At 46.3% G+C, this 15,391-nt stretch overlaps 3 protein-coding genes across 7 annotated transcripts; all 3 read right to left on the reverse strand.

The window, feature by feature from the left end:
* Positions 1-7,208: 7,208 nt before the first annotated feature.
* LOC100838129 lies at positions 7,209-9,011 on the reverse strand. The gene is made up of 2 exons (XM_014899160.2): positions 8,384-9,011; positions 7,209-7,891 (listed from the first exon to the last, which is right to left on the reverse strand). Exons 1-2 carry the CDS (start codon positions 8,975-8,977, stop codon positions 7,622-7,624), a joined length of 864 nt encoding a protein of 287 aa, XP_014754646.2. The 5' UTR covers positions 8,978-9,011; the 3' UTR covers positions 7,209-7,621.
* Positions 8,902-9,705, reverse strand: LOC112268512. Its single transcript, XM_024457913.1, has one exon. The coding sequence runs from the start codon at positions 9,594-9,596 to the stop codon at positions 8,934-8,936; it is 663 nt and encodes a 220-aa protein (XP_024313681.1). The 5' UTR covers positions 9,597-9,705; the 3' UTR covers positions 8,902-8,933.
* A 632-nt stretch (positions 9,706-10,337) lies between these two features.
* On the reverse strand, positions 10,338-14,870 carry LOC106865425. 5 transcript variants are annotated; one of them, XM_014898089.2, is made up of 4 exons: positions 13,508-14,862; positions 11,516-12,606; positions 11,184-11,316; positions 10,338-10,989 (listed from the first exon to the last, which is right to left on the reverse strand). In XM_014898089.2, exons 1-2 carry the CDS (start codon positions 14,717-14,719, stop codon positions 12,301-12,303), a joined length of 1,518 nt encoding a protein of 505 aa, XP_014753575.1. In that variant the 5' UTR covers positions 14,720-14,862; the 3' UTR covers positions 10,338-10,989; positions 11,184-11,316; positions 11,516-12,300. The 5 variants fall into 5 exon arrangements, with proteins under 5 accessions (XP_014753575.1, XP_014753574.1, XP_014753578.1 ...); XM_014898088.2 differs by having other exon boundaries at positions 11,411-12,606; XM_014898092.2 differs by having other exon boundaries at positions 10,338-11,009; positions 11,411-12,606.
* Between the last annotated feature and the right edge of the window lie 521 nt (positions 14,871-15,391).

Here is a 15,391-nt window from a genome sequence, read left to right on the forward strand (position 1 = left end):
TGAGAGGTATTGCTTCGGACCACTTGGTAAAATAATCGGTAGCTACTAACACGAATAGATGCCCTTTCGATGAAGAAGGATGAATCATACCAATGAAATCTAATCCCCAACCTCTAAATGGCCACGACTTGATAATAGGATTCAACATAGCAGCAGGAGCCAACTGAATATCACCAAACTTCTGACAATCCTCGCATCCTTTATAGTACCCGAAGCAATCATTGATCATTATTGGCCAATAAAATCCTGCTCGCCGCAACAACCACTTCATCTTGTGCGCCGACTGATGAGTACCACATATGCCTTCATGTACCTCTCCCATAGCAACCCTTGCTTGGTCTTCATCCAAGCACTTCAAAAGAATACCATCAACTATTCGGTGATAGAGATCATCATCCATCAACACATATTTGAAAGCCATCCGCCGAACAGCCCTGTCCGTCATCTTGCTAGGATCCTGCAAATATGCAACAATGGGTCTTCTCCAATCTTTATCTCCACCTGCACTAGATCCTTTATTAGTGCCCGATTCAATGTGATTTAATTCGGCCTTACCAATGTTAATAGGAGAAAACATCGGCTTGTGAGATATATAAAAAACACCACGATTAAATGGTAGCCGGATGCTTGTTGTGCTAACTCATTTGCATTCCAATTGTCTTGTCTAGATATATGAGCAATGCTAAAGTAATCCAAGGCAGAAATTATATCTAGACACTTATCAAGATAAACATTTAGTGATTCATCGAAACACTGGAAAACCTTGGATATTTGCTGTACTACTAGCAACGAATCACCAAAAGCCGCAATATGTGTGACACCTACAGCAATTAAAAGTTGTAGCCCGAATAATAAAGCTTCATATTCGGCTTGATTGTTTGTGCAAAAATATTCTAAGTGGCATGAGGCTTCAAAAACAGCACCATGAGGAGATATATAAACAACACCAACACCTTGGCCATTGCTACAAACTGAACCATCAAAGTATAATCTCCATGCTACTAAAGAGACAAGGTTAATCTCAATGTCATGTTCGTTGTCAATCCGATGTTCTACAATGAAATCAGCAACAATTTGGCCTTTCATAGATTTCAAAGATTCATAAGCCAAATCATATTCAATTAAAGCATAAGCCCACTTGCCAATCCTACCGCTAAGAATCGGTCTATGCAACATATATTTAATGACATCGGTTTGACAAGCTACAATGCACATACTAGACAACAAATAATGCCTCAACTTAGTGCACGTGTAATATAAGCATAAGCACAATTTTTCAATGAAGGTATACCTTGTCTCGGCGTCTATTAAACGCCGGCTCAAATAAGTGACGACATGCTCCTTTTCTCTGGTCTCTTGAGCCAAAACAGCGCCAATAACGCCTTCCTCTGCTGCAATATAAAGCCTAAAAAGCTCTCCATGTTTCGGCGCCTTTAACACCGGAGGACTAGATAAACAAACTTTGATTTTATTAAATGCTTCCTGCTGTTTTGCCCTCCAAGTAAAATCAGCATCATTCTTTAACCGAAGTATAGGGGTAAATGCATCAACCTTCTCTGACAAATTTACTATAAAACGCCTCAAATAATTAACTTTGCCGAGGAATTTCTGCATATCCTTTTTGCATGTCGGAGCTTGCACTTTCTGGATAGCTTCTATCTTCTTGGGATCAATCTCTATGCCATGCTGACGTATAATAAAACCCAATAATTTCCCAGCCGATACACCGAAAGCACGCTTCAAAGGATTCATCTTGAGCCCATATTTCCTCATCCTCTCAAAAGCTAGGCGCAAATCGGCTAAATGAGACTCATTAGCATTCGATTTGACAACAACATCATCAATATAAACCTCAAGTATGACCCCAAGCAAATCATGAAAGATCAAATTCATAGCTCTCTGATATGTGGCGCCGGCATTCTTCAACCCAAAGGTCATCACCGTCCACTCAAATAAACCAACAAACCCGGGGCACCGGAAGGCCGTTTTGAACGCATCCTCTTCAGCCATGAAAATCTGATTGTACCCCGCATTGCCATCAAGAAAGCTAATAACATTATGTCCAGAGGCATCATTAATAAGCATATCGGCTATTGGCATAGGATACTCATCTTTGGGCGTAGCTCTATTCAAATCTCTGAAGTCAATGCACAGCCTCAGCTTGCTGGATCCTTTCTTCTCCACAGGCACAATATTAGAAATCCAATCCGCATACCTGCAAAGTCTAATAAAATTAGCTTTAAGCAAACGACCGATCTCTTCTTTGATACGGTCATACATCTTGGGATTAACTCTCCGGGCCGGTTGTTTGTACGGCCTAAAACCAGCCTTAACAGGTAACCGATGCTCAACTAGTTCTCGGCTCAAGCCCGGCATCTCATGATATTCCCATGCAAAGCAATCAACATATTCTTTCAATAGCTCGATTAATACAACTTTATAATCAGCTTTCAAATTTTTGTTTACAAATGTCGGCCTAGGAATTGAACCATCTCCTATGTCTACCTCTTCCAATGGATCAACCGATGTAAAACCTTGTCCTAACTTATCCATGTCTTCTGATTCTTCTATGGACTCATACATATCGTTCTCATTGGACTGATATTCTTCAAGCCTTCGCCGCAACCACTCCTCGTTGGGATTCATTAATCACATATTTGGGAGCCGATTATTACCAACCGGCTTTAGAGAGACGGGCACAAATCCATTCCTAGTAGCACTAAGAAAATCAAAATCTGAAAGGTCGCGCCCTGTCAAACAAGTAGCATTCGGATGTTGCCAATCCACCAATGAATCGGCCAAAGCGACACAAGCCAAATTATCCGCATGGACAACCTCCACCTCGTCGTCAACCAAAACTGATGCAAAGTAGATGGCACACATTGGTTTGCATGGAGCCAATCGCGGCCTAATATGACATTGTAATTACCTTGCACCTCAGCAACAAAGAAAGGCGGTGGCCCAAGTTTTACTTCCTACAATGAGCTCCACACTCATCACGCCTTTGGCCTCTGTTTTTTCCTTGCCTTCAAATCCATTTAGCACCATGTTGGTCTTCATCAAATCATCATCATCTAGCCCCAATTTCTTGAAGACCGAATATGGCATAAGATTTACCACTGCACCACCATCAACGAGCATTCTTGCAACCAGCGATCCATTAATATGTCCCTTGACATACAATGGCTTCAAGTGTTTCACCGGTTCTTTTGGCTTCTCGAAGATGGCATTCTTAGGACCAAAGTCTAGCTGTGCCACCTCCCCTTCTTCGTCCATGGCACGGAATTTAGTGGGCAAGTAAGAAACCATATTCATATCCATACCTTCTGTAGCCGGTGTGCCCTCAAAATCCAGCATCTCTTCGTCAACTTCCGATGTACGAGATGCATCTGAAGTTACAGCGATTTGCTTAGGAACCCACACCTTGGACGGTATTGCGGAATGAGTCTCGTTGAAAGACTCGTCTCTTCTCTTCTCCGCTTCGTGTTCCACCTTCTCTTGGTTTCTCAAGCGTTGCAGCCTCCTCTTCTTGGTTTAGTCAATCCAGGAGGAAACCACTTGGGCTGAGTATATTTAGGATCTCTCAGCTTGGCTTTGCTCGTGCTAGCTTCATGATCATCAGCCGAGGATCTTGGTTGAATAACCAAAACATGACCATTAGAATTAGCCGGTTTATCACAAACAACCGGCTCTTTGAGCTTCAACTCATGCGCGCCCTTCCCAATGACGTCGGCATTGACATTATTTTCATGTTGCTTGTTGGGCTCCAAAATTTCAGCGCATGGTGACTTAGGACGCCACTCCTTCCGAGCACCCTTACTCGATGATTTTTGGGATGACCGATTAACATTGTAGCTTAAACGGTCTCGAACAGGTCGTGTGATCCTGTCATGGACAGATTTTCTAGGTGCTGTCCACCCCGGATGGAAAGCATACGGTGCCATTGGGGGCTGCACCCATCCGCCATTGAAATAATATGGCACGTAAGGGGGCAGCACCATCCACGGTCCCGGCGCCCACTGCTCATACGGCCTTGCGTGTCGTGGAGACCTCTCCTTTGGAGGTGATCTCGGGCGTTAGAGTTGGAACCGGTCGCTTGGTTCACATATTTGGAAAGCAACATATCGAAGGTTGGCTTGATTTGTTTGTGCCTTGCCTTGAACTCATTTGTCTTCCACTTGCCAACCTCCGCACGCTTGAGCTTGATGAACTTGGCACGAGCATTTTCCTGCACTTGCGGTTGCCCCCCCGAGCGCAGGATTTTTTATGGTGATCTTCAATGTCTCCTTTCCATCTGATTGCTTGCCAACAACGATTTCCCTTCCCAAGACTTTGTCACTCTCCTTGCTGCTGTTCCTAGGTTCACCAACAACAACATTATTTTTGTTAGCTGATCCGGCCACCTCTGGCCGAATTAACATCTTTTTCCCTTGCAGCTCCATAGTGTTCATAGGAAACGGCTGCTTGTCAATTTGCATATCGGCAAAGCTTAATCGTCCATCATTGATAGCCGGTTGTATCTGTCGCCGAAAAACATTGCAATCATTAGTAGCATGAGAGAAAGAATTATGATACTTGCAATAAGCTCGCCATTTTAACTCTTCAAACAGCGGTAAAATATGAGATATTCTAATATACTTATCTTTCAACATAGCATCAAATATTCTATCACACTTAGCTACATCAAAACTGAATGTCATCTCGTCTTCTCGATTCTTGCGAATCGGCTTAAGAGCATCACAAGTATAAGGTTTGGCCTTTGAGGACCAAACAAACTCAGCAGCATAAATCTCAGCTTCATCGTCCGAATTTTCACTATTGTATCCAACCGCGTTTATATGAGGACGATCAGATTTAGACCTATGCAAATCCTTTGTTTCTTTGCTTCGGCACTCTTGAGCCAAAGCTGTTTGCAAAACTTGGCTCACGCTTAAAAACTCATAACCTTCAATTCTTTCTCTAATGTGAGTTCTCAAACCATTTAGCACTAAGTCTGCCATGTCTCTTTCAGTTATCACCAAACTATAACATCGGTTCTTAGTATCTCTAAACCTTTTAATGTAATCGGTAACCGATTCATCATGTTTCTGTTTAACCGATGTAAGATGTGACAACTTAAGTTCATTATCACCGCTATAAAAATGCTCATGGAATTTCTTCTCTAGATGATACCAAGTGTTAATAGAACCATAAGGTAAAGCAGAAAACCATGAAAAAGCGGTACCGGTCAAAGATAAAGGAAACAAACGCACTTTCAGTTCATCACAATTACTAGCTTCTCCTAGCTGTGTTAAATATTGGCTAACATGTTCCCAAGTTGTTTTGCTATCTACCCCATTGACTTTAGCAAAATCAGGCACCTTGTAACCTGGGGGATATGGCAAAGCATCAAAATATTCAGGGTAGGGTTTATGGTAGACCCGACTGGCTACTTTAACTCCGTAGTTCTCAAAGAAACTTTGATCCAAATCTTCTCTAAATTTGGCTAGCCTTTCTTCTAATGTGGATGACTCTACGGATGGTGGATTTGCAGCGGGCACCGAACTAATGTTCGGTGCTATGCTAGCACTTGGAAAACGCACACCTGAATTCGGCGGGGCGGCCGAATAAGGGATGGTCCTATTTGTAGTAAAATACTCTGACGCACTCACGACTTGGTTGCTTTGGACATGATGTGGATCAATCGGCATATGTGACGCCGATGGTCTAGACGGTGGTGTATTCTTTTTAGCCGTGTCTCTCTCCACGAGTACATCATAAACTTGCACGTTACCACGAGTAATAAGGCCTTGAATTTTAGCGATTTGCTTGGGAGTAAAAAGGCTTTTACTTGCAGAGATACTTACAGAGGTCTCGGCAGATTTGCCGAGAATTGGCGGAAGTTTGATTTCCCCAAGCGGGGTGACAGTGCCTTGGCGGTCCTTCTTGAAGCTTGCAAGGTAAGCCGCCATATCTTCCTCCTCTTCCTTCTTCTGCAGAGCCATGAACTCCTCTTGTTGTTGCTCTTGACGCTGCTTCTTGAGCACGTCAAAAGCTTGGGGTTGATCCTCCGAAAGATCATCGAAGCTAGGCTTGATGATGTTTTCGGCGCTGATCCTGGAGGGCTGGGGTATGCCGCCGTTCGTCATGATGATCTTCCCCAGCGGAGTCGCCAAAAAGTGTGTTCGCACACGAACACGTCACGTGTACCTCCGGCGTCGAGCGCGATACGCAAGACACGTCGCCGGAGGAGCCTCGCCGGAAGCGCGATACGCAAGACAGCCGGCGAGATCTTTTGAAATCCGAAACCCCACACGCCCGGGAGGGGACCCCGTCTGGACGCACGGCGGCAATGGGCTGCCCTAGGTCAGTTCGCCTGCCCCTAGGACTTCGTGGATCGAAGCTCTCCGGTTTGAAGAACGACGATGAACGAGAAGCAGATAATAGGATGGGATAGGTTTGTAGATTGATTTTTGCGATTGTGTGTGTTGTTTCAATCGGCTGTCACCCCTCATGTATATAAAGGGCGGCTGGACTTCCCGTGCAAGAAAGGACTTGGATCCACGTCCAAAACCCTAATTTGAGTCTAATTCGGACGGTTGGACCCGAACTTTCCAAAACTGTTCGGTCCAAAATCTGGCTACACCTTCCGATCCAGTTTTGAGGTAGTAAACGACCTCGGATCGCGACGATTCTAAAAGCAAAGTTATTCGTCTTGAAAAAACGAAGAACTTTTATGTTTATTACTTTTCCATCCGAGTAGATCTTAATGACTATTTCTCTCTGTTTTTAACTTCGGTTCCCAGCACCGGAACTTCCGACCGAACCTCCGGGTGAATCTCCGGATGCTCTCTGTTGCTCTTCCAGGAATATGCGGAACTTCCGACCGAACCTCCTGGTGAACCTCCGGGTGCTCTTTGTTACTCTTCCAGGAATATGCGGAACTTCCGGTGATCATCCGAAACTTCTGGTGGAGTTTTATTTGTAAGCCAAAATTGGTTGTGAACAGTAACCACATTTTGTTAAAATTGCACACTTTGTGCCATTTTTGGACGAGTGAGAGTTTCAAAAAATTCATGGCATCCGAGAAGCAACAGAACTATATAGTCTCGTCCAAGAAAGGATGTCTCAAGTTTGTCAAAATTTGAATGTATCTAGACATGACTTAGTGTATAGATGCATTCAAATTTAATCAAAGTTGAGACATCCTTTGTTGGACAGAGGGAGTATTTATAATGTATCTATTACTTAAGGAGTGTTTGGTAATAATTAGCTGCGGGTGTCACCAGCTTACAAGAACGGAGTAGTACAGTACAAAGAAGCAAAGAAACAGAAACACCCATTAAGCAAAGCATATTGCATCTAAGCGCAACAGAACAGAAATCTGGGAAAAGAAACCCCTTTGTGTGTCTTCGAAACAGAAATTAAAACCGCACACTTCTTGAACCACCTTTAGGGTGCAAATTAGATACCACAGACTCATCCTCTGAACATGACACGAAGATACCTTCTCAAAGGGTAACATATCCTTCCAAGAAGGAGGCGTCAAGCACATTTATCCTCTAAGCTGCTTTGGAACAGAGAGAGGGTTTCAGGCTTTCAGGACCATTGGACCGGGCCACAAACTCACCGCATATAGTCCTCAGAGCCATGAACTTATCCTCAAGATACGGTCTCTTGCAGTTGTCAACTGTGCATCCAAAGAGGTGATTTTGCTCATAAGAGAACTCTTGTCATCCTCCTCGATAGGACGCAACAAGGCATCTACCTCCGCCACGATATCTTTACCATCATTCAACAGAGCCTGTTTGAATGACTGCAATGCAGTGAAAAGGACAGAGGAAGCTTCTTTTGTGCCCACGGGGCTATCCTCGGCAACACTGTCTGCAGTAACTTCAGTTTCTGATTCCTCCTGTTACAAAGAGGGATTTCAGTGCAGGTGAGAATTAAAGTGTCTGTATAGACAAATTGTGCATGGCTATAGATTTCGATGATACAACATCAAATTATTAACGCATTTACTGAAGATTTTACAAAGGTGAAATATGATAGTTCCACCAATGCCATCTCATAGTGATATGTATTATGTGTAGACATTAATATGTGTAGATGGCTTTTTGGTGGACGAAAATTCAAACCTCAAATAGGGCAGTGAAGCACTAGATATCGGCACAAAAAATTGAAAGTATTGCATATGATACAATCCCCCCTCATACTATATACAGTCTGCAATTGAATTCTTGTACTATAATTTATGCAAATGAGAGATGTTAATCTGTCTAAACCTGAGATAAGAGTTAATATCAGCTTTTCACAACAACACAATAAATCCAATGCTCTCAAGTAACTTCATTGCATACAGACAAGACGCTGGAACAAACTTTGCACGTAAGCACAGGCTGACCTTGTTTTGTACCAAAGAGGAAGGCCATGCCATGACGTAGGGATGGGCTTCCTCGTAGTACCGAGATCCATCATCCCTAAAGAGCTCCTTCATCTCCGCTGTTTCCAGGCATAAGGATAGGAACAGCTGATAAGGTTTAGTATCCTTCTGGTTTTGAATAGAGAGGTACATAAAGCCATCGATAACCGCTTCAACCTGCACGACGACATGACCCTCTTCCTCCATCGAGCAACTAGTGAACTCCTTAACAATCGGCTGCAATGGGAACGTCCTGTACATCATCCACCTCTCGTTGACACCATCATCGTCGGCTGTCAGGAACCAAGCAACAAGTGTGTTCTCCTTTATATCTACGATACAGAGCTTCTCATCCTTGGTCTCTCCGAGCTTAAAAGTTGTCTCTTCCGATTCCCCATTCTTCAAAGGCGTCGGCAGATCCATTAGAGAAAACTGAAACGTTGCAGTGTCGAGCACCACGATCTGGTCATCCATCCAGTCTGCCCAGCAAATGAGTCCATGCACCACCCTGCCGGCCTTGGCTGTACCATACTCACGCAGCGGCAGCGTAGTCCTTGGGAAAAATTGCCACTCCATGGTGTCTGATGAGAAGACCGCGGCGCTCGCCTGTGTCCATGAGCGGTCCGGCACAGATCACACGGTACGACGGCCCCCGGCTATCATCTTTGGAGGGGAGCATGTGGAACTCAAGGTGGGTGTCAATGTGGTCTATACGCAGGAAAAGATACAGGGACTGCGTTAAGAGGTTGTAGCCGACTCCCTCCACGGCTCTCAGCTCGTTGCTCCCGTTGACGAGGCAGACGTAGCCGTCGCAGTTGCAAAGCCGGGAACAGATCTGCCATCCGGGTCCCTGGAACTGGTACGAGAGGTGGTCGGTGTCGAAGAAATCGGTGGCGCCGAAGGCTGCGACGAGGTCCGGATCTGAACGGCGCCAGGCGGAGGAGAAGGCGGGGATGACCTCCATGAAGGGCTCGAGGACGAAGGCGAGGAGGGGCGGCGGGTGGAGCGCGCGGAAACTGCGGCGGAAGGAAGGGGACGAGCGGACGGCGGCGCGGAAGGCGCGGCAGGTGGAGGCGGCGCAGACGAGCGTCGGGAGGTCCGGCAGCCGGAGGAAGACCTCGCGGAGGAGGTCGGCGCGGAGAGAAGCTATGGTGGTGGGCGACGCTGGCGATGATGGTGGCGGCTGGGAGGCCATGGCTGACAACGGCGGCGAGTTGGACCGGCTGCCCAGGATTTGGGACGGCGGACACTGGACAGGGTGCGAATGAAACCCTCCTCCGGCATCGGCGATGGGCTCCGCGCGGCCCGTTTCTTTCCCTTCTTTTTTCTAGCCATGCTATGGCAATGGCAAATATACGTGGCCAAAACGGGCCGTGCCCAAAAACAGGCCCGCGATCCCGGCATGCAAGACCTGATTCGTGCTCGGCCTGACACGATAAGAAACGGGACGTGCCGGCCCGTGACCCACCTAGGGCCATGCCTGGGCCTCTACCTCGAGATCGTGGGTTTTTACCTCTCAAGACGCTGTCTTAAACAGGCCCACCGGGCCGGCACGACACAACTCACTTAGATTTCACTCTTATATCGTGTCAAACGGGCCTGGGCCAAGATAAGCCCGTTTAGCCGCGGGCCAGGGGCTGTCCCAGCGGGCGCCGCCGGTGCCCCGTGTGTCTGCCTACTTCAGCGTTTAGGCGGGCGTCCCCTTGGTGGATAGGCCCAGTCTTACAATTGCAGGAGGGTTTTGGCCCACAGTGGTGGCCCAATTTGAGCTGCAAGCAAAATGGTCCCCGCCAGCACTTCGTTAATCCTGTTAACATTTTAAAACGTTGTAACTATATTTTGTTAAAATTGCACACTTCTGTGTCATTTTTCCATGAGTGAGATTTTTGAAAAATTCATGGCATCCGAGAAGTATCAGAACTATATATGTACCTACTGCTCAAGTGAGAGGTTGGTAATGTAATTAGCTGCTGGTGTCACCAGCTTACAAAAACGTAGTACAGTACCAAGAAGCAAAGAAACAGAAACACCAATGTAGCATAGCGTCTAAGAGAACAGAAAGAGAAACCCCTTTCTGTGTCTTTGAAACAGAAATTAAGATTGCACACTTCTTGAACTATATATGGAGCAGATCACGTTGTAGGGACAGAGCATCAAACGGCTCAAACACCTTCAGGGTACAAATTAGATACAGTATCAAATTTATACTCTGAACGTGACACGAAGATACCTTCTCAAAGGGTAACATATCCGTCCAAGAAGGAGGCGTCAAACAGATCAGCCACTGACAGATCATGTAAGCTTATCGTTGTCTTTGTAAGTACAAAGTACCCAAAGAAGTCTTTAGAACTCAAATCGAGTATCGGCGGGAAGCTCTGTCTTCCACTTGTAGCTGCCCGTTTTGCTTAGCCCTCCATTTGTTGTTCCAGTTATCAACGACTCGAAATTCCATTATCTCTAGCACTTTCACATTCAAAAAGGAGAACCTGGCAAAGTCAACTTCCACACCCTTGCCACAGTAGCCCTTCAACACCACTTTGAGATGGAGCTCAAGGCATTCTGTTGAATCATCCAGCGAGGCACACTTCCTGGGTACAATGACTCCCTTCTAGATAAGTATAGATAGAAAGAATATAACAATAAACTCAGTTTCTAAGAAGTTGGCGACGTGATAACTCACTAGATTATAAACTAATCAAATTCTACCTCTGACATTTTAAGCAAGCTAGCGAATATCTTCAGTGTGCATTGCACTTATACCAAGATAAGCAAAATAACTCACAATGATATACAGCCACTCCAAGCAGGGGAAGCACTTGAGAAAGCCAACTGCATCCACCAAATCAGGGACAATGCCATCAAGAGCCAAAACGTTCAGTGTGCATTGCAGTTGTCAGGCTAACGGCAAGCATTTTCTACAAAATACATATATAATATAAACCAAATGTATGCCAAGAACAATAGCCTGCATACAGGAATGAGCAAATCGGAAACTGAGGATGCAACTACCTCAAAAGGTGTTGTATCAAGAAGGAGCTGAAATATGCTGGAACTCGGCAAACCCATATCTTCAGTTTGTAAGCCCAGATTATTCAGATAGTCCTGGGACCATACCTTGGATTGAGTGGTAGCAATCTCCCAATGACCAGCTCTTGGGCATTGTCAGTGGCAACTTGTTTGTCCCAAGGACAAGGAGCACATAATACGATGCTCCTGAGAGTTGGACCGCTGATGCGGAGGCAGCCAGGGCGCACAATCTCCTCCAGCAGAAGGCTCTGCAATGCAGGGCAGCCAGAGAGCATGCCATGGAAAGTCTCCTCCATCAAGGTAACCCTGTACAGGGTGGGTTGCTTGCTCGAGACGCGGAAAATCCACAACCAGGCTGGGCGACGGACGGCAGCCACCAAACTCAGCCACATGGAGCCGGCCATGGGGCGGGCGGAACACCAATGACTACAGCATGTTACGGCTGTACTTGGAGCAAGCCATTGATCCTGCAACCTTGCGGCGCTTGCAGCGCTCATAGCCGTACACTGGGTCGGAGGATGCTGACCATTGAGGATCTTGGAGGCGACCTGCTTGGAGAGGCCGCGGCAGTCATCGAGGTTGAGGGGAGCTTCTAGATTATTGGGCTTTCTTTTCAGTTTTCACTGTGAGTCTGAGCTGCCTTATTTTTGTGTGTGAGCCTGAGCTGCTTTGGAACAGCAAGAGGGTTTCAGGCTTTCACAGCCGTAAATTTGCTGCTTTGCTGTCTGAATTACCAGACCTAGTATATAGTACAACAAAAGCTCATATCATCAGAATAAACACACATCACTCCTAAATCCTGATAGGCTATTCCAACTGGAAACGAAGTGGCAACAAGCTCTCTGAAGCTTCCCCTTGCACACTTGTCATCGTCAGGTTTCTCTTACAATGCTTGGCATGTAGACCTCATCCCATGCACTTATCCTCAAAATACGGTCTCTTGCAGTTGTCAATTGTGCATCCAAAGCAGTGATTTTGCTCATAAGGGAGCTCTTGAAATCATCCTCGATAGGACTCAGGTAGGCATCTACCGCTGCCATGATATCTTCATCATCATTCATGATCAGAGCTTGTTTGAATGACTGCAATGCTGTGACAAGGACAGAGGAAGCTTCTTTTGTGCCCACGCGGCCATAATCTGCAACATTGTCTACAGTAACTTCAGTTTCTGATTCTTCCTGTGACAAAGAGGGATTTCAGTGCAGGCAAGAATTAAAGTGTATGTATGGAGAAATTGTGCAAGGCCATAGATTTCGATGATATAACATCAATTTATCATATATTTAAGATTTTACACAAGGTGAATATGATGGTTCCACCAATGCTAGCTATCCCATAGTGATAAGCATTAGAAAGTATGTGTAGATGGCTTTTTGGCGGACAGAAATTCAAGCCTCAACTAGCGGCAGAGAAGCACCAGATATCCTTGTCTATCCTGCAATCGGCGCAAAAGCTCATGCTAAAAATTGAAAATATTGCATATGGTAAAATCCCCCCGCATACTATACAGAGTCTGCAATTGAATCCTTGTACTATGATTTATGCAAATCAGAAAATCAGAGATGTTACTCTGTCTAAACCTGAGATGAGAGTTCATAGCAGCTTTTCACAACAAAATAATCCAATTCTCTCAAGTAACTTAATTGCATAGTCTCTCCGTTCCATAATATAAGGCATATTAGGTTTCGCTAGGATATAATTATTCTATTAATATGTGGCTCGTAAGATATGAAATCACAATAACTAGCAAGTACGTTTGATAACAAATCTAGCGATACTGATTTCATGCCATATAAACCACATCTTGGCATAGTAATTCTCGGTCGAAGTCTTGTCTTAACAAAAAATTGCATGCCTTTTATTATGAACAGGGCAGGGGCGGCGCCAGGCCCGGTGCTACTTGTGCTGTAGCACGGGCCTAGCAAGGATGCTCAGAGAAGAAGCCATTGACTATGCAGCTTATAAGTATGGAAAATCTACAAGTATAGCACCATGAGGACCATGTTAGCACCATGAGGAAAATCTACAATCTACCGACAAGATGCTGGAAGAAAACTTCACAGAAAAGCAAAGGCTGACCTTGTTTTGTACCAAAGAGGGAGGCCATTGCATGACGTAGGGATGGGCTTCCTCATAATACCTAGATCCATCATCCTTAAAGAGCTCGTTCATTTCCGCTGTTTCCAGGCATAAGGATAGGAACACCTGACAAGGTTTAGTGTCTTTTTGGCATTGAATAGAGAGGTAGACAAAGCCATCGATGACCGCTTCAACCCGCATGACAACCTCTTCCTCTATCGAGCAATTAGTGAACTCCTTAACAATCGGCTGCAATGAGAACGTCCTGTACATCGTCCACCTCTCGACGACACCATGGTCTTCGGCTGTCAGGAACCAAGCAACAAGTGTCTGTGTGTTCCCCATTATATCTACAATACAGAGCTTCTCATCCTTGGTCTCGCCGAGCTTAAACGTTGTCTCTTCCCATCCCCCATTCTTCAAAGGCGTCGGCAGGTCCATTAGAGAGAACTGAAAGGTGGCAGTGTCGAGCATCACGATCTGGTCATCCATCCATTCTGCCCAGCAAACGAGCCCACGCACCACCGTGGCAGGCTTGGCCCTATCGTACTCACGCAGCAGCAGCGTAGTCCTCGGGAAAAATTGCCACTCCATAGTGCCTGATGAGAAGACGGCGACGCTCGCCTTCGTCCATGAGCAGTCATGCCGGACGCAGACCACGCGGGACGGCGGCCCCTGGCCATCGTCTTCGGAGGGGAGCGTGTGGAACTCGAAGTGGGTGTCTATGAGGTTCCTCCAGAGGAACAGATTCAGGGACTGCGTTAAGGGGTTGTAGCTGACCCCCTCCCCGGCTCTCTGCTCGGTGCGCCCGTTGACGAGGAGGACGTAGCCGTCGAAGTTGGGTAGCTGGGCATGGATCTCCCACCCGGGGCCCTGGCCGTCGCGTGAGAGGCGGCCTATGTCGAAGAAATCGGCGGCGCAGAAGGCGGCGACGAGGTCCGGGTCGGAGCGGCGGCGCCAGGCGGAGGGGAAGGCGGGGATTACTTGCATGTAGGGTTCGAGTAGGAAGGCGAGGAGGGACGGCGCGTGGAGCGCGCGGAAGCTACGGCGGAAGGAAGGGGACGAGCGGACGGCGGCGCGGAAGGCGCGGCAGGTGAAAGCGGCGCGGACGAGCGTCGGGAGGTCCGGCAGCCGGAGGAAGACCTCGCGGAGGAGGTCGTCGCGGAAAGAAGCGATACTGGTAGACGACGAAGACGGCGGCTGGGAGGCCATGGCTGACGGCGGAGGCGAGTCCGAGCGGCGGTGGGCGTGGATTTGGGACGGCGGACGCGGTGGGGACGGAATTCTCCTCCTCCGGCGTGGGTGATTTTTCTTCAAAGGGAAAATACAGCTTTACTGAACTCTCGCTTTTTTTTTACTGTAATAATGTACTAATTCAACTCTGACTTGGTAAACTGAGAGGAAATGTAAGCGATCTATGAGGCATCTAGAAGCCACTTGCCGCGATCAAACAAAAATTGATAGAAAATGCAAGCACTTCATAAGTATTATCTTATTATTTAGAAGTCACATACGACGACCAAACCATAGCAGTGAGCCTGCTTCCCTGCTTTAGCTAGATTATGAACATCAACATTAAAAGAGGGCTTCTCATGCTCAAAGGTCACGCCGGCAAACAATATTGCTTGCCTCCAATTTCATCTCATAGAGAATTTCATTGTAAAAGCACAAATTGTTCTTCTTGAAAAATACAATGAAAAGACAATCGAGTGCCACCAAAATTTTTGGAGAGATTGAGATCCAAGCGCCAAGTGATAGAGCCTCGTTATAGGCCGTCGTCTCAAGTGTCATCGATTCCGTCAATCTCAAAATCATGACTGCAGAAGCTCCTAAGAATTTCCAAGCACGTGATCTCACAACACATGCATCAACATTTATCTTACA

The sequence above is a fragment of the Brachypodium distachyon genome, chromosome 1 (assembly GCF_000005505.3).
Source record: "Brachypodium distachyon strain Bd21 chromosome 1, Brachypodium_distachyon_v3.0, whole genome shotgun sequence".
Classification (NCBI taxonomy): domain Eukaryota; kingdom Viridiplantae; phylum Streptophyta; class Magnoliopsida; order Poales; family Poaceae; genus Brachypodium; species Brachypodium distachyon.